Source organism: Callorhinus ursinus, unplaced genomic scaffold, assembly GCF_003265705.2.
Source record: "Callorhinus ursinus isolate GAN/ISIS: 27379988/994484 unplaced genomic scaffold, GSC_fseal_2.0 scaffold23, whole genome shotgun sequence".
NCBI classification, from domain to species: domain Eukaryota; kingdom Metazoa; phylum Chordata; class Mammalia; order Carnivora; family Otariidae; genus Callorhinus; species Callorhinus ursinus.
In genome coordinates this window covers 75,424-96,987 of record NW_027397085.1, presented here as the reverse complement: position 1 = coordinate 96,987, position 21,564 = coordinate 75,424, and the positions used below count along the sequence as shown (strand labels likewise).

The following is a 21,564-nucleotide window of genomic DNA, read 5'->3' as shown; positions in this document are numbered from 1 at the left end:
AAGCAAGGGCAAAAATGAACTATTGGACTTCATCAAAATAAAAAGCTTCTGCACAGCAAAGGAAACAGTCAACAAAACCAAAAGACAACTGACAGAATGGGAGAAGATATTTGCAAATGACCTATCAGATAAAGGGCTAGTATCCAAAATCTATAAAGAACTTCTCAAACTCAACACCCAAAGAGCAAATAACCCAGTCAAGATGTGGGCAGAAGACATGAACAGACACTTTTCCAAAAAAGACATCCAAATGGCCAACAGACACATGAAAAAGTGTTCAACATCGCTAGGCATCAGGGAAATCCAAATCAAAACCTCAATGAGATACCACCTCACACCAGTCAGAATGGCTAAAATTAACAAGTCAGGAAATGACAGGTGTTGGCGAGGATGCGGGGAAGGGGGAAACCTCCTACACCATTGGTGGGAATGCAAGCTGGTGCAGCCACTCTGGAAAACAGTATGGAGGTTCCTCAAAAAGTTGAAAATAGAGCTATGCTATGACCCAGCAATTGCACTACTGGTTATTTACCCCAAAGATACAAATGTAGTGATCCAAAGGGATACATGCACCCCAATGTTTATGGCAGCAGTGTCCACAATAGCCAAACTATGGAAAGAGCCAAGATGTCCATCAACAGATGAATGGATAAAGAAGATGTGGCGCATATATATATATGGATATTATGCAGCCATCAAAAAAAACCTGAAATCTTGCCATTCGCAACAATGTGGATGGAAGTAGAGGGTATTATGCTAAGCGAAATAAGTCAATCAGAGAAACACATGTATCATATGATCTCACTGATATGAGGAATTCTTAATCTCAGGAAACAAACTGAGGGTTGCTGGAGTGGTGGGGGGTGGGAGGGATAGGGTGGCTGGGTGATAGACATTGGGGAGGGTATGTGCTATGGTGAGTGCTGTGAATTGTGTAAGACTGATGAATCACAGACCTGTACCTCTGAAACAAATAATATATTAATGTTAAAAAAAAAAAAGAGAGAAGATAGTAGGAAGGGAAAAATGAAGGGGGGAAATTGGAGGGAGAAACAACCCACGAGAGACTGTGGACTATGAGAAACAAACTGGGGGTTCGAGAGGGGAGAGGGGTGGGGGGATGGTTTGGCCTGGTGATGGGTATTAAGGGGGGTCACGTATTGAATGGAGCACTGGGTGTTATACGCAACAAGGAATCGTGGAACACTACATCAAAAACTAATGATGTATGGTGATTAATATAACATAATAAAATAAAATTTAAAAAATCTTCATTGAGATATAATTTCCATACCATACAATTCACTTATTTAAAGCATATATAATATAGTGGTTTTTAGTGTATCAGAGTTGTGTAAACATCACCACAATCAATTTTAAAACATTTCCATCACCCCAAAAAGATGTAAAAAAATAGAGGAGGGCACATCTTCTATAAACCTAAAACTACTTCCCAAAAAGTCCTAATTAAAAAATTACAACTAATTTTGACTTTCTCTTTGTCCTATTTTCAGTTATAGCCTAGTTAAAATGGCAATAATACACTAGATCATAGGTAATTGGAGCCTTCTTAAATTCTAAATACATACACTGTGTGGGTAAGTGTAAGGTCAGTTTCACCCATTAATAGGGCAAGGAGAACTTTTTACTTCAAATGTTTTTAATTGCTGGAATTATGGTATTTAATTGTTAATTTGTAAGTTGCCCTTATAAAAATTGTGAATGCAGTGTGTCTAGTTGAAAGGTGCCACAGACATACCCAATATGCACAATTAACTTTTAGTTTTTTCTAATAATATGCATGATTACCATTTCTGTGAGACTTTTGGTATATCTCAAAAACTTTTTTAACAGCCATATCAGTCACATATTTTATCATGAAGATGTACTATGTTTTAATTATTTTCCCATTGTAGGACATTTCTGTTTTAGCCTATAATTTGCCTTCTAAAAATGCCTAACTCAAATATTTTAAAAATTACTATGTATTTTCATCTGAGTCTGAATAGTCTGTGACTGTTGCATATGCTAAAGAGAGCCATGTGTTTTGGGCTATAGTGGATGCTGCAGCTAACTCTCACCTTTATTCTGTAGCCTGATATACAGAGTGGTTGCTAAGTTCCATGCATATTAGTTAGAAGTTCTCTTTATATGTCCCTCCATTCTCTAATCAAAATCTACTTTTTCTCAATGTCTTACTGGCAGTTTCTGCTGGCCATTTGTAGGTTTTTAACAGTTATTGGGCAGAGTTAATAAATAATTAATAGAAGACATAATCTCATGCATAAGGAATTTGCAGCCAATTGGCAGGCACTAAAATGTTTGAATAAATAAGAATTAGGTAGATAACTATTTTTCTCATTGTTATATTGGGATATGACATAGTGTGGAGTAGACTTGGATTCAAGTATTTTAGTCTTGATTAACTCACATATTTTAAGGCTTAATTAAGAGAAAATCTGGTGAGCCAAAAAGTAGTTGATAGATACGGGAATTATCTGTATTTGTACATGCTAGATAAATCTATAATTCCTAATTCAGGAGTTTGGTCACTCATATAAATGTTGTTGAGATTCATAATCCGAAGGTGAATATGCTTACAAGATTCTAAATTAACATAAATATGGAATGGGGTCTCAGGTGGATAAAACAATTAAGTTGCACAAAATTTAAGAAGTTTTAATATAGCTTTTAATATGACTTCACATACATTTTACTTAGTTATAGTCCAGGATTAGAGACAATATCATGTAAAAATTCTTGCTTTAAAGTATCTGCTTCTTCCCATTTCTTTTTCTTCCTCCATACTTCCTCATGCTTCTGAGTTTCAGATAGACTATCCTATATGCTTACTAATTATTACTTATATCATATATAGCATGCTTGTATATATAATATATAACTGCACATCATAATACTTGTTCTCAATTTTTAAGACCTTATATAATTCCCAGTTAAATTACTTTATGTTCTTCCCCAAAGTATGTTCTGCCCATTCTTATTAAAAAATGTTTACACTATAAAAAACAATCCATTCGTTTTGATATAAATGTTGTTTTAGGATCTTGGAGTGAAAATATACTAGAATATTTTCTGAGAAATAACCTGATCACAACAGAAGATGGCGCTGAGATCGTCTGGTATCATGCAGCTAACCACAAGGCACAACTGAATGAGGCACTGAAAAGTAAGTCAATACAGTTTCTTGTATTTACACAGGATAAATTAATTCAGCTCTTTTTTTGATATCTGGACATATTTGTAGGTATCAAAGACTTAGATGATCAAAGTGTAAATTCTAGGCTGACATAAACATTTTTATAAAAGATCTCATTTTGTTTACAAAATGAACAAATTTCCATAATGGAAGAATTTTCTTATTTTCCAGAAGTGATTTACCTTTTCTGTGTCTATTTGAAACTCTCAATGTATTATTATTCTTGCTTATATACTGTAGTGACTTGAGTAAGTTTTTAAGATCAGTGTTGTATGTCTTACATATTTTTGTGTCTTTCATAGTGAACTAAGGAGAAGTTCAATAAATATTTGTTGATAGATGGATGAAGCCATTGTATACTAATTTATAATTAATTGCCTTGGGCAGTATTTATGCTTAGGCTAGAAACCAAGACTTTGGTTTACTAACTTAATCTATAATTTTATATATATATATATATATATAAAATACACACACACACACACACACACATATATATATCCCTTCATTATAGATGAACACATTAGCAGTTTCTTTAGCCTCTTCCTATGAAGTACCCATGTTGGCTACAGCAGCACAGGAGACTAAAAGCATATTACTAGAGAGGTCTGGGCATAGCTCAAAATGACCTGGTACAATGAGGAAAACTTCTCAGTCCCAAGTTTTATTGTAAAAAATCTATGTATCTTTTGCATCCTACTCTATGTATCTGGATAATGTATCTGAATATATATTTCTTTTATTGTAAAGATATCTTTCATTTTATTTATTTCTTTTAAAGATTTTATTTATTTATTTGACAGAGAGAGAGAGCACGCACAAGCAGGTGGAATGGCAGGCAGAGGCAGAAGGAGAAGCAGGCTCCCTGCAGAGCAGGGGGCCATGTGGGGCTCAATCCCAGGACGCTGAGATCATGACCTGAGCAGAAGGCATATGCTTAACCGACTGAGCCACCCAGGCGCCCAAGATATATATATATTTTTAAATATACTTTGATATATTTATTCTACTTTTAGAAAATTATTCCAAGTATATAATTAATTTATTATTTAGGATTCTTTCAATTGTGATAACAATAATTATCTCAACTTTGCTTAAGAGGAAAAGGACAAAACATTATGTTGGAAACAACTGACAAAGATTCTCTTTTTGACCAAACTCTAGCCAGGCTTCCTTGAGCACTCTTCTCATCTAGACTTAACCTTGGTCTATAAACACTTGAACAAACTCTAACATAGTTTCTACTAGATCAAGTTCTCATAACTAGGATGACCTCTAGCTACCGTTAAAATGCCTGCCTGAGAAAATTCAACCATGCCAAAGGAATTTACTATTCCTTCTAGTCAGCATCTGAAGATAAGGCCCCTATTTCTCATTCTCTGTGGGATAGTAGGAGCCTAACTTTAACAGGCACCAGTTAGCAAACCCAGAGTTTTCCATGGATCAACCTCCCTTGATTTTTGTAATTTTTCACTTCCCTGACTCTACTGAGACCCTGCCCACCCTCCTCCTTATTCATTCATTCCCCCTTTGAAAGGTCCAGGCACCTTCATACAAATAGAAATTGAGTTCAGCACATGGTGGGTTCCTTTCCCTATTGCAGGAGTTAATACTGATTAAAATCTATCCTTACTGCCGGACTGAGGCTGCCCGGGTGAGGCTCCCCAGGTTGCTCTGTCCACCGATTCATAAATTATAGCTTGGACATTAAAAGAGCTAACTCCAGAATCAGACAGATGGATTTTCTGCCGTTTCTTGGCAAAAATGGCAACTAATGGTGCTGTTCTGAAGAGACTGGAACAGAAGGGTGTAGAAGCAGATCAAATTATTGACTATTTAAAGCAGCAAGTTGCTCTTCTTAAGGAGAAAGCAATTTTGCAGGCAACTTTGAGAGAAGAGAAGAAACTTCGAGTTGAAAATGCTAAATTAAAGAAAGAAATTGAAGAATTGAAACAAGAGCTAATTCAGGCAGAAATTCAAAATGGAGTGAAACAAATACCATTTCCATCTGGTACTCTGCTGCAAGCTAATTCCACAGTTTCTGAAAATGTGATACAGTCTAGACCAATAACAACTATAACTTCTGGTGCCAAAGAACAGATAGGAGGAGGAGCGGAAGAAGATGAAAGAGAAAATTGAAGTGAAAGGAGAGAAAAAGGAGAAAAAACAGCATTCAGTAGCAGGAAGCGCTGACTCTAAGCCAGTAGATGTTTCTCATCTGGATCTTCGAGTTGGTTGTATCATCACGGCCAGAAAACACCCTGATGCAGATTCTTTATATGTGGAAGAGGTAGATGTTGGAGAAACAGCCCCAAGAATAGTTGTCAGTGGCCTGGTGAATCATGTTCCTCTTGAACAGATGCAAAATCGGATGGTGATTTTACTTTGTAACCTGAAACCTGCAAAGATGAGGGGAGTAGTATCTCAAGCAATGGTAATGTATGCTAGTTCACCTGAGAAGGTTGAAATCTTGGCACCTCCTAATGGGTCTGTTCCTGGAGACAGAATTGTTTTTGATGCTTTTCCTGGAGAACCTGACAAGGAGCTGAATCCTAAGAAGATTTGGGAGCAGATCCAGCCTGAGCTCTTTACTAATGATGAGTGTGTAGCTACATACAAAGGAGCTCCCTTTGAGGTGAAAGGGAAGGGAGTGTGTAGGGCTCAAACTATGACCAACAGTGGAATAAAATAAAATACTTCATTTACTGAACTACATTTGAGAAAACTTTAATAACAATAAAAGGAAATATATTTGTCACTTGTACCTAAAAAAAAAAAAAAATCCTTACCACTTTAGTGCCGGGCACGCCCAAGATATTTTTTAATTGTTATTCTTTCTCCTCAAAAGGAGGAACTTTGGTTTAGTATTGAATCCTTGATACCTAAAACAGTGCCTAACACATAATAACCACACAGTGATTGTGTAATAAATGAATTTATTTGGTTGAAAAAGTTGGTTAGTGGGTGACAGGAGCTGGCCAGAGTAGAGAATAGGGAGTAAATGCTAATGGGTACAGGGTTTCTTTTTGGGATAATGAAGTTTTTCTGGAATTAGGTACTGGTGGTTGTTGCACAGCCTTCTGAATATTCTAAAAAGCCACTAAGTTGGAGCACCTGGGTGGCTCAGTCAGTTAAGTGTCTACCTTTGGCTCAGGTCATGATCCCAGGGTCCTGGATGGAGCCCCACATTGAGCTCCCTGCTCAGTGGGGAGCCTGCTTCTCCCTCTCCCACTCCCCCTTCTTGTGTATGGGCTTCTTGCTCAGTGGGGAGCCTGCTTCTCCTTCTCCCTCTGCCTGCTACTCCCCCTGCTTGTGCTCTCTCTGTCAAATAAATAAATTTTTAAAAATCTAAAAAAATAAAATAAAAAGAACCATGAATGGTATACTTTAAAAGTGTGAATTTTATGGTCTGTGAATTATATCTTCATTTTTTAAAAGATTTTATTCATTTATTTGAGAGACAGAGAGAGTGAGCAAGAGAGAGAACATGAGCAGGGGGCAGGGGCAGTGGGAGAAGCAGACTCCCCGCTGAGCAGGGAGCCCACAGGACTCTATCCCAGGACCCCGGGATCATGACCCCGGCTGAGGCAGACGCCCAACCAACTGAGCCACCCAGGCACCGCATGTTAATTTTTAAAAATGGAAAAAAGGAAGAAATAAAAGTACTACTTACAGACAGTATGGTTGTGTATATAGAAAATCAAAAAGTTGCTACAGATAAATGATTGCAATTCATGGGTAAATTTAGAAAATCTCAGGATACAAAGTCAAACAAATTTTATTTCTATGTAACAACAACTAAAAATTTGGGAAAAAATCGTGAAAAATTTACAATTCATAATAGTATATGCTGAAATCTTATGCTAGAAATAATCTAATTAAATGTGGATACTTCACTTTTAACCTTGTTTTCTTTTTTAAAAATTTTTATTTTTTTAATTTTAATTTTTTATTTTTTAACTTAAATTCAGTTAATTAACATAATGTATTATTTGTTTCAAGGGTACAGGTCTGTGATTCATCAGTCTTATATAATACCGAGTGCTTATTACAACATATACCCTCCCTAATGTCCATCCCCTGGTTACCCCATCCCCCCACCCCCTTCCCCTCCAGAAACCCTCAGTTTGTTTCCTAAGATTAAGAATCTTTTATGGTTTATCTCCCTCTCTGGTTTCATTTTGTTTGAGTTTTTTCCCTCTCTTCCGCTATGATCCTCTACCTTGTTTCTTAAATTCCACATATGAGTGAGATCATATGATAATTGTCTTTCTCTGACTGACTTATTTCACTTAGCATAATTCCCTCTAGTTCCATCCATTCACCTTGTTTTTAAAATTGCTAATGGAAAGTCATTTCCAATTACTGACAGTCTGATGTTGATCTGGGAAGTTTTCGTAGGTTATTTAGTCTTCAGATAATGTCCTTTTAACATTCTGTTAGGCAAAACCAGAGCCCCAGATTTTATAGTTTGGGAATGCTCTTCACAAATCCCTTTCTTCAGCCATGGTTAGTTTTGCGATTTCCTTTTAGTCTAAAGGGAAAAGAGAGGATCCTAGAGACATGAAGGCTATATTTCAGTGGTTTATCTCATTTCTCCCAGAATATTTAAACTTAGTATAACTATTAGTAATAGAGCTGTTGCAGTTTGGCTAACATGTAAAACTGGATTTTCAACAATGTCTATGATTTAAAAAAACAGAGTACAGGAGGAACAATGTAAAAGTACCACTTGGTATTGCATTGTCAAACCATCCAGATCTCAGGATAGTCAAAGTTGTTACAGAAGTTATTACATTAAATGTAATTTTATGTTACAGTATTTCACCATTTAGATTTTATTTATTTATTTATTTATTAGCATTTAGATTTTAAACACATTCATATTAAAAAGTATGCTGGTAAGAAAAATAGAAAACATTAAGTCTTTTTGAGAATAAAAAATGTATTTAAAAAAGCTTTTGTAACATCTTCAGGAAAAGTGTGACTATAAGCAATAAATATCTACGGTTTCTAATTTGAGGAGTGAGAAGATAAAAGTACTATTTTTATTCTCAGAAACTTCAACAAATACTTATTAATCTTTCCTTTGTATATTCACTTTGCTGTGTACTGGGAAGAAATTAAATATTATTTTATTTATTATGTTATGTTAGTCACCATACAATACATCATTAGTTTTTGATGTAGTGATCCACAATTCATTGTTTTCGTATAACACCCAGTTGCTCCATGCGATACATGCCCTCCTTAATACCTGTCACTGGGCTAACCCATCCCCCCATGCCCTCCCTCTAAAACCCTCAGTTTGTTTCTCAGAGTCCATAGTCTCTCACGGTTTGTCTCTCCCTCCAATTCCCCCCCCGCTTCGTTTTTCTCTTCCTTCTCCTAATGTCCTCCATGCTATTCCTTATGTTCCACAAATAAATGAAACCATATGATAATTGACTTTCTCTGCTTGACTTATTTCACTTAGCATCATCTCCTCCAGTCCCATCCATGTTGATGTAAAACTTGGGTATTCATCCTTTCTGATGGCTGAGTAATACTCCATCATATATATGGACCACATCTTCTTTATCCATTCATCTGTTGAAGGACATCTCAGCTCTTTCCATAGTTTGGCTATTGCGGACATTGCTGCTGTGAACATTGGGGTGCATATGGCTCTTCTTTTCACTACATCTGTGTCTTTGGGGTAAATACCCAGTAGTGCAATTGCTGGGTCATAGGATAGTTCTATTTTTAATTTTTTGAGGCACCTCCACAGTGTTTTCCAAATTGGCTGTACCAACTTGCAATCCTGCCAACAGTGTAAGAGGGTTGCCCTTTCTCCACAACCTCTCCAACATTTGTCGTTTCTTGCCTTGTAAATTTTTGCCATTCTAAGTATCTCAATGTGGTTTTGATTTGAATTTCCCTGATGGCTAATGATGTTGAACATTTTTTCATGTGTCTGTTAGCCATTTATATGTTTCTTTGGAGAAGTGTTTGTTTTGACTTGATTATTTGTTTTTTGGGTGTTGAGTTTGAGAAGTTCTTTATAGATCTTGGATACCAGCCCTTTATCTGTAGCGTCATTTGCAAATATCTTCTCCCATCCTGTGGGTCGCCTCTTTGTTTTGTTGACTGTTTCCTTTGCTGTGCAGAAGCTTTTTATCTTGATGAAGTCCCAAAAGTTCGTTTTTGCTTTTGTTTCGCTAGCCTTTGGAGATGAATCTTGAAAGAAGTTGCTGTGGCCAATGTCAAAGGGGTTACTGCCTATGTTCTCCTCTAGGATTTTGATGGATTCCTGTCTTGCATTGAGGTCTTTCATCCATTTTGAGTTTCTCTTTGTGTATGGCATTAGAGAATTGTTGAGTTTCATTCTTCTGTATATAGCTGCCCAGTTTTCCCAGCACCATTTATTGAAGAGACTGTCTTTGTTCCACTGCCTATTTTTTCCTCCTTTGTTGAAGATTATTTGACCATAGAATTGAGGGTCCATATCTGGGCTCTCTACTCTGTTCCACTGGTCTATATGTCTGTTTTTGTGTCAGTACCATGCTGTCTTTGGTGATCACTGCTTTGTAATATAGCTTGAAATCAGGCAACGTGAATGCCCCCAGCTTTGTTTTTCTTTTTCAACATTTCCTTGGCGATTTGGGGTCTTTTCTGATTCCATACAAATTTTAGGATTGTTTGTTCCAGCACTTTGAAAAATGTCATTGGAATTTTGATTCGGATGGCGTTGAAGGTATAGATTGCTCTAGGTAGCATAGACATTTTAACAATGTTTATTCTTCCGATCCATGAGCATGGAATGTTTTTCCATCTTTTTGCGTCTTCTTCAATTTCTTTCATGAGTGTTCTGTAGTTCCTAGAGTATAGATCCTTTACCTCTTTGGTTAGGTTTATTCCAAGTTATCTTATGGTTTTTGGTGCTACTGTAAATGGAATCGTTTCTCTAATTTCTCTTTCTACAGGTGCATTGTTAGTGTATAAGAAAGCAACTGATTTCTGTGCGTTGATTTTGTATCCTGCCACATTACTGAATTGCTGTATGAGTTCTAGTCATTTGGGGGTGGAGTCTTTTGGATATTCCACATAAAGTATCATGTCATCTGCGAAGAGAGTTTGACTTCTTCTTTGCCAATTTGAATACCTTTATTTCTTTTTGTTGTCTGATTGCTGTTGCTAGGACTTCTAGTACTATGTTGAACAACAGTGGCAAGAGTGGGCATCCTTGTCGTGTTCCTGATCTTAAAGGAAAGGCTCTCAGCTTTTCCCCATTGAGGATGATATTCGCTGTGGGTTTTTCATAGATGGATTTTATGAACTTGAGGAATGTTCCCTCTATCCCTATACTCTGAAGAGTTTTAATCAGGAAAGGATGCTGTATTTTGTCAGATGCTTTTTCTGCATCAATTGAGATGACCATATCGTTCTTCTCTCTCCTCTTATTAATGTGTTCTGTCACACTGATTGATTTGCGAATGTTGAACCACCCTTGCATCCCTGGGATAAATCCCACTTGGTTGTGGTGGATGATCCTTTAAATGTATTGCTGGGTCCTATTAGCTAGGATTTTGTTGAGAATTTTGGAATCCATATTCTTCAGGGCTATCAGTCTGAAATTCTCCTTTTTGATGGAGTCTTTGTGTGGTTTGGGAATTAAGGTAATGCTGGCCTCATAGAATGAGTCTGGAAGCTTTCCTTCTGTTTCTATTTTTTGAAACAGCTTCAGGGGGTAGGTATTATTTCTTCTTTGAATATTTGGTAGAATTCCCCAGGGAATCCATCAGGCCCTGGACTCTTGTTTTTTGGGTGATTTTTGATCACTGCTTCAATCTCGTTACTGGTTATTGGCTTATTCAGGCTGTCAGTTTCTTCCTGTTTCAGTCTTGGGACTTTATAGGTTTCCAGGAAGGCATCCATTTCTTCCAGAATCCTCAATTTATGGGCATATAGTTGTTGATAATAATTTCTAATAGTTGTTTCTATTTCCTTGGTGTTAGTTGTGATCTCTCCCCCTTCATTCATAATTTTATTAATTTGGGTCCTTTCTCTTTTCTTTTGGATAAGTCTGGCCAATAGTTTATCAATCTTATTAATTCTTTCAAAGAACCAGCTTCTAGTTTCGTTGATCTGATCTACTGTGTTTCTGGTTTCTAATTCATTGATCTCTGTTCTGATCTTAATTTTGTCTCTTCTAAAGTGTGGCTTAGGCATTGTTTGTTGCTTTTTCTCTAGTTCTTTAAGGTGTAGAGTTAGTTGGTTAATTTGGGATTTTTCTATTTTTTTGAGTGAGGCTTGGATGGCTATGTATTTTCCCCTTAGGACCACCTTTGCAGTATCCCATAGGTTTTGGACCGATGTGTTTTTGTTCTCATTGATTTCCATGAATTGTTTAAGTTCTTCTTTGATTTCCTGGTTGACCCAAACATTCTTGAGCAGAGTGGTCTTTAGTTTCCAAATGTTTTAATTTCTTCCAAATTTTTTCTTGTGATTGAGTTCCAGTTTTAAAAGATTATGGCCTGAGAATATGTAGGGAATAATCTCAATCTTTTGGTATCGGTTGAGACCTGATTTGTGACCCAGTATGTGATCTATTCTGGAGCAAGTTCCATGTGCACTCGAGAAGAATGAGTATTCTCTTGTTTTAGGGTGGAATGTTTGTATTCCAGGGACCAGATCCATCTGGTCCAGGGTGTCATTCAAAGCTCATGTTTCTTGTTGATTTTCTGCTTAGATGATCTGTCTATTGCTGAGGGTGGAGTATTGAGGTCTCCTACAATTAACGTATTGTTATCAATATGACTCTTAATTTCGGTTAACAGTTGGCTTATGTAGATGGCCGCTCCCATGTTGGTGGCATAGATATTTATAATTGTTAGATCTTGTTGGGTAGACCCTTTAAGAATGATATAGTGTCTTTCTGTGTCTTTAACTACAGTCTTTAGCTTAAAATCTAATTTGTCTGATATAAGAATTGCTAGCCCAGCATTCTTTTGAGGTCCGTTGGCCTGGAAGATGGAACTCCATCCCTTCATTTTCAGTCTAGATGTATCCTTAGGTTCAAAATGAGTCTCTTGTAGACAGCATATGGATGGGTCCTGTCTTTTTATCCATTTGGCAACCCTGTGCCATTTTGTGGGAGCATTTAGGCTGTTCACGTTGAGAGTGATTATTAAAAGATATGAATTTATTGTCGTCATGTTGCCTGTGAAGACCCTGTTTTTATAGATTGTCTCTGTAAATTTCTGTATATCACTCTTGGGGTCTTTCTCCTTTTATAGAACCCCCCGTAATATTTCTTGCAGGGCCAGCTTAGTGGTCACATATTCTTTCAATTTCTGCCAGTCTTGGAAGCTCTGCATCTCTCCATCCGTTCTAAATGACAGCCTTGCTGGATAAAGTATTCTTGGCTGCATGTTCTTCTCATTTAGTACCCTGAATATGTCTTGCCAGCCCTTTCTGGCTTGCCAGGTCTCTGTGAATAGGTCTGACGTTATTCTGATGTTCCTCCCTCTATATGTAAGGAATCTCTTCCCCCTAACTGCCCTTAAGATGGTTTACTTGGTCTAAGATTTGAGAGTTTTACTATTATGTACCGGGGCATTGGCCTGTTTTCCCCTTGATCCTAGAGGTCCTCTCGGCCTCTAGGACATGAATGTTTGTTTAATTCCCCCTATTAGGGAAGTTCTCATCTACTATTTGCTCAAATATATATTCTACTCCTCTCTCTCCTCCCCCTCAGGGATTCCAATAATTCTGACATTGGAACGTTTCATGGTGGGTCACTTATTTCTCTGATTCTATTTTCATGGATTTTGAGTTGTTTTTCCCTGGCTTCCTCTTTTTCCTTCTTGTCTATTAATTGGTCTTCTAGATCACTAATTCATTCTTCTGCCTCATTTACCCTAGCTGTTAGATTATCTAGATTAGATTGGATCTCATTGACAGCATTTTTAAATTCTGCCAATTCAGCTTTCATTTCTGCCCTTAGAGACTCTATGTTGCCATTAATCGATTTCTGCATTCTAGCTATTATCTTCACAATTGCTACCCTAATTCCATCTCTGACATCTTGGTTATATCTGTATCCATTTGTAAATCTTTGGCAGAAATAGTCACAGTCTCTGAGTCTTTCCTATTTTGGGGGTTCCTCCTCCTGGTCATTTTGTTGAGGGGTGGTTGACGGAATGTACAGAGTTCAAATTATTGACCACAACCCAAGGAAGATGCACCTGTTTTATAGGGACCTTAGGGTTGCTGGCCTCCTGTTCTCCCAGCCTGTCTTCTGGGGGAGGGGCTTGCCGTGCTGTTAGGCAACGCTGTTTGGGCAGAGTTACCCTGCCCCCTGTGGTGGGGGATGGGCTCAGTGAAAACTGGTTTTTGGGGGCTTTTGTTCTCTGGTGGCTTTCCCTGGAGGCTTTCTGCGTCTCTTCCGAGAGTCAGGGCAAAAGAGATCGTTTCCAACCCTCTGCCTCAGAGCGGAGAGATCGCAATCTGTTCTTCAGTTAGCTCTCCAGGCCACACTATCTCCATTCCTGTCTGTGCTGCTATAAACTGCAGCGTCCTGGGTTGTGCGCCCCTCAGCAGCTCTCCCAGTTCTCGCCTCCAGGTCGGGACACCTCTCTCCCCTTTGTGCTTCTAAAACCACCAGCTACCTCCAGTTCATATGTGCAGCCCGCTGCTCTTAGTTTCAGTCTGGGGGGCTGCCCTAAAGTCTTTTCCCCTTCGCTACCAGTCTGCAAGTCTGTGCCCAGTCCCCAGCGCAGGAGGCTATCACTCACTGGCAGTGCAGGATTCTGAAGGCTTGGCTCCCTCCCCATTCCCTTTATCCTCTGATATCTACCCGCGGAATCCTGGCTCCCACTTCATACCTCAAAACCAACTGCCTGCGATATTTTGTTTGTAGAGATCCAGATCTGTCTTCTTACATCTCAGGCTAATTTCATGGGTGTTCAGAGTGGTAGTTGTAGATATCCAGCTCAATTCCGGGACTGGTTGGAATAGGGTCCCCTATTCCTCTGCCCAGAAATTAAATATTTTAACAACAGCTTAAGAGCTGTATGATCTACAGAAAGGCATTTAACTCTTCACCTGTTTGCTCATCTGTGAAACAAACAATCATATGAAGGCCTAGTATGGTACCTGGTATTTAGTAGTTATTCAGTAAGTGTCAGTTTTTATCTTCCTCAAAAGGCTACTGGACATGACATCTTCTTCAGTCCCTATTTTATTAGCATTAACTTAAGTTCTTTTATTTGGACAGGCACTGCTCACATGATAGAGGCCGATGTCCTTCTTCCAAGTGATGGATCGGAATATAGCCAACCGATCATGGCCCACCCTCCTGAAACAAATAGTGATAATACTTTACAGGAATGGCTGACTGCAGTTATAAAAAGCAATAAAGGCATCAAGCTGGATTTCAAGAGGTATTTGTATAAACATTTTCAGTCTTTTAGCTGTTAGAGAGTAACAATGAAATTAAAAGATTAATAGCTTCATATATCTGTGCTTGACTAACTAACTTTATATTTTAAACTGAAAATGGAATTGCAAACTAATATGTTTCAAGAAGGGACCTAAGACCTATTGAGTTGGTCACTTAAATTGTTTCTTAGGAACCCTTTGAGGCTAAAATTAAGTTCATTTTTGCAAAGGAATTTATCATAAGTGACCATTGTGATAATAGAATGGTAAATTTAAAATGCTACTTTCATTAAAGTAGTCTGAGGGGAGGGGTGCCTGGGTCACTCAGTGGTTAAGCGTCTGCCTTCAGCTCAGGTCATGATCCCAGGGTCCTGGGATTGAGGCCCACCTCGGGCTCCCTGCTCCACGGGAGGCCTGCTTCTTCCTCTCCCCACTCCCCCTGCTCGTGTTCCCGTTCTCGCTATATCTCTCTGTGTCAAATAAATAAATAAATAAAATCTTAAAAAAAAAAAAAGGTAGTCTGAGGGGAACCTGGGTGGCTCAGTCATTTAAGCATCAGACCCTTGATTTTGGCTCAGATCATGATCTCAGGGTTGTGAGTCAAGTCCCGAGTGCAAAGTGTGCAAAGTGCTGGGTATGGAGCCTGTCTAAGATTCTCTTCTCCCTCTGCCTAACCCCCACTCCCCCTCTTAAAAAAAAAAATAGTCTGAGAGAGAGAGTTCGTAGTAGTTTGGGTAGTTAATGCATATCCTACTTGATTTATGTTATATTTGTATATGGAGAATTATCTAGAAGTCTTTCAATAACCCAAGAGTTCTTTATAAATAATATTTGGAAGCATTGACAATGAAGAGCAAGATTAAGTGTTATTTCCTTTTCTCTGGCTGTCATGGAAAATTTTACTTTTGTGGTATTTTGGCAGTGTAAAAATGATAGATAAAGCCAGGAATATAGTGTGATATCACAAAAGCTCACCATAAGTCCCATGAAGGTGACTGCTATGAAAATCTAGGATTTTGGGCACCTGGGTGGCTCAGTGGGTTAAGCATCTGCCTTTGGCTCAGGTCATAATCCTAGGGTCCTGGGATCAAGCCCCACATCGGGCTCCCTGCTCAGTGGTGAGTCTGCTTCTCCCTGTCACTCTGCCTCTCCTCCCAGCTTGTGCTCTCTCTCGCTCACTCTCTCTCTTTCAAATAAATAAAATCTAAAAGAAAAGAAAAGAAAAAATCTAGGATTTGTGGTAAACCTACCTTATCTATGAACAATATTTTTAAATAGAATATTCTCAAGAAATTAATAAGATTTGGAATTCTTACTTACAGAATTATTAAGGTGACTCTGTTTGTTGTAGGGCTAAATATACCAGTCAACCTCATTACACTCTTGGTGAATGAGAGACCTTTTTTTTTTAAGATTTTATTTATTTATTTGAGAGAGTGAGTGAGAGAGAGCACAAGCCAGGAGGAAAGGAGAGGGAGAACCAGACTCCCTGCTGAGCAGGGAGCCCCTATACGTGGCTCAATGCCAGGACCCTGGGATCACAACCTGAGCCACGCAGGCGCCCCCCCCCCCCCCCCCCCCCCCCCCCCCCCCGAGAGAACTATTTTAAGATCTTAAAGCTCTTAGAGTGTCGAATGGTCCAACTCTATTTTATTGACAAAGAGACTTAGTCCCAGAGAAGTTAAATAATTGACCCAAGAACAATAGCTGAACTTGACAGCTGAGCTAGGCCGAGATCCCAGGTTTCCTGGAGCTAGTTCAGTTTTCTCTGTACCGTGAAATAAAACATTTGATCTTTAATATTTGGTAACTCAGAGTTTTAGCTATCCTTGCCTTTTCATGTGTATGTTTACTATTGCCCATTGAATTGTTCTCTCTGATACATTCTTTGGCTCCTCACTAGTCAGATCAACTCATTCATTCCTAGCAGCTACCACACACACATGAGCTGAGCCACTAAGAAAAGGATTTTGCAAAGTTTTTGGTCATAACATATTTGAAGGGGAATGAATTTAACTAAAAGTTATATGGACATGTATACTGTGTCAGATGCTTTTCTAAGAGCACTGAATGCGTTAATTCATTTAATCCTCATAACAATCCTGGGAGGCAGCTTATTGCTTTCATCCTCACTTCCAGATAAAGGAAACAGAGGAAGTAGACTGCTTGTTGTCACATAGTTGGTAGGAAATCTACCAGCCTGGCTGGAGAGTTCTCACTGTGAACCAGAACTCTGTACTACCTCTGTAACAGGAGCCGATGGACCTATTACTCAAATTTTACTAGTTCTTATTTTATGCCTCTAAGTTATTTTGTTTGGCATACAAATAATAACTAAGTACTAAAATTTTTTCTGGAACATGGTATGTTATTCTTTGAAGTATACATTATATGTTGCTGTTGGGCAAAATATATCCTCAGTCTTTTTTTTTCCCCCAAAATGATATGGCTTTTCCTCAACATTTACTCTTCAAGAAGAATTTTATCATTGTTTTGTCAACTTTCTGTTCCAGAAATATAAAAACTACAACACAAAAAGTTTTATTTTCTTTAGTAAAGTTTTAGGTTTCTCTTAATATAGGTTTCGTTTTCTTATTTAAGTTATTGGTAAGAGAAAGTAGCATTAACATAGTCTATATTAGCAATAATTAAATTATTTACATATAAAAATAGAATACATGTATTAAATTCTTTTTCATTATGTTCTGTGTCATAACTCCTTAGGTTTAACTGCACGGTGCTTTACACATAGTAGACATTTCATATACGCTGGTGTAATTTCAATTTTGGGGAGAAAATGCTGTCTGCTGATGTTAACCAATAGTAAACCATTATTGAACAGCCCCATATATATCACCTTACTAAATTGAGAAAGCCTAAGAATCTCCCCCCCGAATGTAAACTGGAAATTAGTGTTTAACCCAACCTCCACAGACACCAAATTTCTTAAGAAATCAAAATTCTTTCTGGAAAAAGAGATGTTGGTGGCAGACATGCGTGGATTAGTTCAGGTTTTCCTCCTCTTCCATCCATGAAGAGCAGAACCCCACAGGAACTTGGCTGCTGCTGCAGGACTTGCAGACAAGCAAGGAGTCACAGATATAAGTTGCTTTCTACCAAAAATGGGGGTGCCAGATCTTAGAATTGTGGTTTTAACATGGCACTGATTTTGATCAAGGCAGAAAGCGTTTGAGACAGAGAAGTGACAGCATCTGAATTAAATTCTGCAAGGTCCAGCATTAGAGTTTAGTAATCCACTAACATCTAGGGCCTCCATTTCAGAGGGAGAAGAATGAACAAAAAGAAGCTCACTACATGGGAGCAGAGTGACAGGCTGGAGGCTGGCTTCCTCTGGTTTTAATGAGCAGTATCCTTGCTCACTAATAAATATGACCTAATAAATAATGAGGTTATCAGTTTCTCTTCTTAGAGTAGGAGGCCTGAAAGGAGTGAGTTGAAGAGTGTGGAAACCTAGGCAGGAGGACTCAATCCGTTAAGAAAGATGGAAATGTAAGGAGAGGGTACTGAATGTTCTTCCCTCCAACAGCCGTCTCCCCAAATTTTAGCCTCCCACTGTAGTAGTCATTAAAAGCTAATTTTCTCACAAACTTAGACCTCAAAGGTTTAGAAGAGATTCAGAATTATAAGTGGTGTACTAGTCCAGTAAAGTTTGTGTATTTATTTTAAAAAGTAAAATTTATGGGGGCACCTGAGTGACTCAGTTGGTTAAGTGTCCAACTCTTGATTTTGTCTCAGGTCATGATCTCACGGTCCTAGGATGGAGCCCTGTGTTGGGCACTGCTCTCAGCAGGGAGTCTGCTTGAGGATTCTCTCTCTTCCTCTCCCTCTGCCCTTCCCCCTGCTCCTCCCCAAAATAAATAAATAAATAAATCTTAAAAAATAAGTAAAATTTATGTAGGCTGATTAAAACCTTACTGTTTCAAAATCTATAGATGTCAGTTAGAATAGATGTAGAGAAAAGAGTAAAACTGCTTTTTTATTTAAATAGTAACTAAAGGGGTACCTGGGTGGCTCAGTTGGTTGAGTGACTGCTTTTGGCTTGGGTTGTGATCCCCGGGATCAGGCCCTACATCGGTCACCCTGCTCACTGGGGAGTTTGCTTCTCCCTCTCCCTCTGCCTGCCACTCCCCTTGCTTGTGCTCGCTTGCTCTCTCTCTGTCAAATGAATAAATAAAATCTTAAAAAAAAAATAGGGTGCCTGGGTGGCTTAGTCGTTAAGCGTCTGCCTTAGGCTCAAGTCGTGATCCCAGGGTCCTGGGATCGAGCCCCGCATCGGGCTCCCTGCTCAGCGGGGAGCCTGCTTCTCCCTCTCACATTCCCCCTGCTTGTATTCCCTCTCTCGACGCTGTCCCTCTCTCTCTCTCTGTCAAATAAATAAATAAAATCTTTATAAATAAATAAATAGTAACTAAAATATAGTTGTCTCTAGTTTCCAGAAAAGATGTTTATGAAATGTATAAAAGCTTTAAGAGGATGTTATAATTTTATACTTTGCGATCAGTTTTAGAAACATATTTATGCATCCAAACTTAAAAGAATACATGAAGGAAAAGAGGCTCTTTTCTCTAGGGTTATGAGTCAGTATTAGAGACACAGTGCCTGGGTATACTGTAGGTATTTTCATAAATGTGAATTTTCAGGTTATGAGTATATCTAATTTTTAAGTCTTATTTATACATTCTCTAATGAGTGAATATTTATGTCTTTTCTTAAGTTATTTTATACTGAGTGTTCCTAATACAGAGTTTTGAAACTTCAGCCTGTCTACAAGTAGTGGCATTATTCATGTATTTATAGAACCTTTAAGGTATCCTCATAATAATAAGTATAAATCAACATTTTGAGATATAGCATATGTTAACTTTCTCCTCTGGTGCTATACGATCTTTGATTTTATTTAATTCAGGCATTATCCTACTACACTTTTGTTAGGAAGTTGAAAACATTGAAACCACTAGTCTGAAAGAACTTTTTACTTTTACTTTAGGAATACGTCTCATTGACAACAACTATGTTTTTAGTCTGGCAGCTGTAGAACCATCCATGATGCTCCTGGAGAATGTGAAGAGGCATCTGAAACGTCCTGTGTGGATTAATGCTGATATTCTTCCGGGTCCAAATGGAAATAGCAGGGTAGTGGATGCAAAACCTTTTATAGACATGGTAACATCCTTCTTTCCTAATGTGACCTTTTCTTTGGGTTGGACAACAGGATGGCATCCTGAGAAAGTCAATGAAGGTAATGATTTTTAAAATGTATTTCTTATTGGTCAAATTAAAATCCACTCGAAATATAAAAATAACAGGTTTAAGTACAAAACCAAAAACTTATTCCACAATTTAAGAGCCTAATGGATATAAAGGTCTAGCCCTAAAGGCATCTGTATGACTCTTTCGTTTATTTCACATAGACTGCATTTGTTTGTGACACTGTGTCACCAAGCTTGGATGGGAAATTTGCATGGTCTACATTAACCAAAGCTGCCTCTACAAACTTTAAACAAATCCTGAGTTGGTCTCTCTGAACTTGCAAAACATTCTATACTTTTTTTTTCTTTTTACCTTGGAGCAAACTTCCAATGTCGGAAGAAAGATAAAGAAGTAGTAACAAAAACTTCCCCAGTGATGTGAGGACAGAAGTTAGGAGTGTGTTGTTGAAGAGCACAAGTTATACTCCATGGACACTGAAAGGGGCTCCACCAGTGGACTGCTAGTTTCCTTTCTTTGGCTGGACAGGGGAGTGGGAGGCCATGAGACTCTCCTCTAGGCTGGCTCCCTTCTTTCCTTTCACCTGTTCACTTCAGGATCGACTTGACATTCAGCTTTTTCCTCGTTGAAACTGATTATGCTATTTGGGTTCATCTTTTTATTTCTTCATATATCCCTAGGCAGTGATTTACAGGTAAACAGCTCGTAGCAATCAAATGCTCTGGAGCACCTGTCCACATGGTAAAAATAAACTAAGAAGGTATTTAGAGCCTATGGAGATGTTAGTCTTTATCCTGTGTTCAGGGAATTCATCTTTTACTTATTTTCAATAATTGGGTTTTTTTAAAAGATTTTATTTATTTATTTGAGAGAGAGAGCATAAGCAGGCAGAGCGGCAGAGGGAGAAGCAGGCTCCCTGCTGAGCAAGGAGCCCAACATGGGGCTCTGGGATCATGACCTGAGCTGAAGGCAGAGGCCCAACTGACTGAGCCACCCAGGCACCCCTGTAATTATTGTTTTTAGATGTTAACTTTTTAGTCCAACATAAGATTAGAGTAACTGCTATCTAGTGAGTAGTGACATTTAGGTTCTAACCCTCTGGGCCACCAATTGATGTGATTGAGACAAAGAATAATATGCTTTACCATAATTCTAATTTTTTAATCATTTTAATTTTTATTAGTTTCATTAAAGAATATTGCTTATACTTCAAAGTATTTAAATAAGGTAAACTAGAAATAGTTTAGTAACTTCCTTACTGATTCTAAACTGCTTTTGTCACTGTTTAGTATAATTCTGGCTTAACCTCAAGCTTTAACTGAATTAGACTGTATCTGGACTTTGAAGTCATTTTGGTGTTGAATGTGTCCAGGCTGCTTTTTTCCCATTGCCCTCTTGTCATTACCAACATGTGCTTTATGCTTCATTACTTCTTATGTCACAGATTTTTGGGGGAGCTGTGCATGTGAGTGGGGGGAGGGGCAGAGGGAGAGGGAGAGAGAGAATCCCAAGGAGACTCCATGCTGAGCTCTGAGCCAGATCTCACAACCTCGAGATTGCACCCCAAGTGGAAATCAAGAGTCAGATGCCCAACTGACTGAGCCACCCAGGCACCCCTTATTTCACAGATTTAGAAAAGAGTTTATAAGTTTATAGTCATGTAAATACAGCTTCTGTTAGCAATCCCTTTTTCT

At 38.3% G+C, this 21,564-nt stretch overlaps 1 protein-coding gene and 1 pseudogene across 4 annotated transcripts in view; both read left to right on the top strand.

Annotated features, from left to right (window-relative positions):
• The window catches only part of FAM151B (family with sequence similarity 151 member B), a 46,573-nt gene that overhangs the window by 6,623 nt on the left and 18,386 nt on the right, over nucleotides 1–21,564 (top strand). For 2 of the 4 annotated variants that reach the window (XM_025892550.2, XM_025892547.2), the window contains exons 2-4: nucleotides 3,062–3,187; nucleotides 14,478–14,643; nucleotides 19,684–19,901. In XM_025892550.2, the coding sequence (XP_025748335.1) occupies nucleotides 14,489–14,643; nucleotides 19,684–19,901 (373 nt within the window). In that variant the 5' untranslated portion in view covers nucleotides 3,062–3,187; nucleotides 14,478–14,488. The remainder of the gene's footprint in view (nucleotides 1–3,061; nucleotides 3,188–14,477; nucleotides 14,644–19,683; nucleotides 19,902–21,564) is intronic. The other 2 variants (XM_025892552.2, XM_025892548.2) reach the window with 1 other exon arrangement.
• LOC112839575 (aminoacyl tRNA synthase complex-interacting multifunctional protein 1 pseudogene) lies at nucleotides 4,853–5,959 on the top strand (annotated as a pseudogene).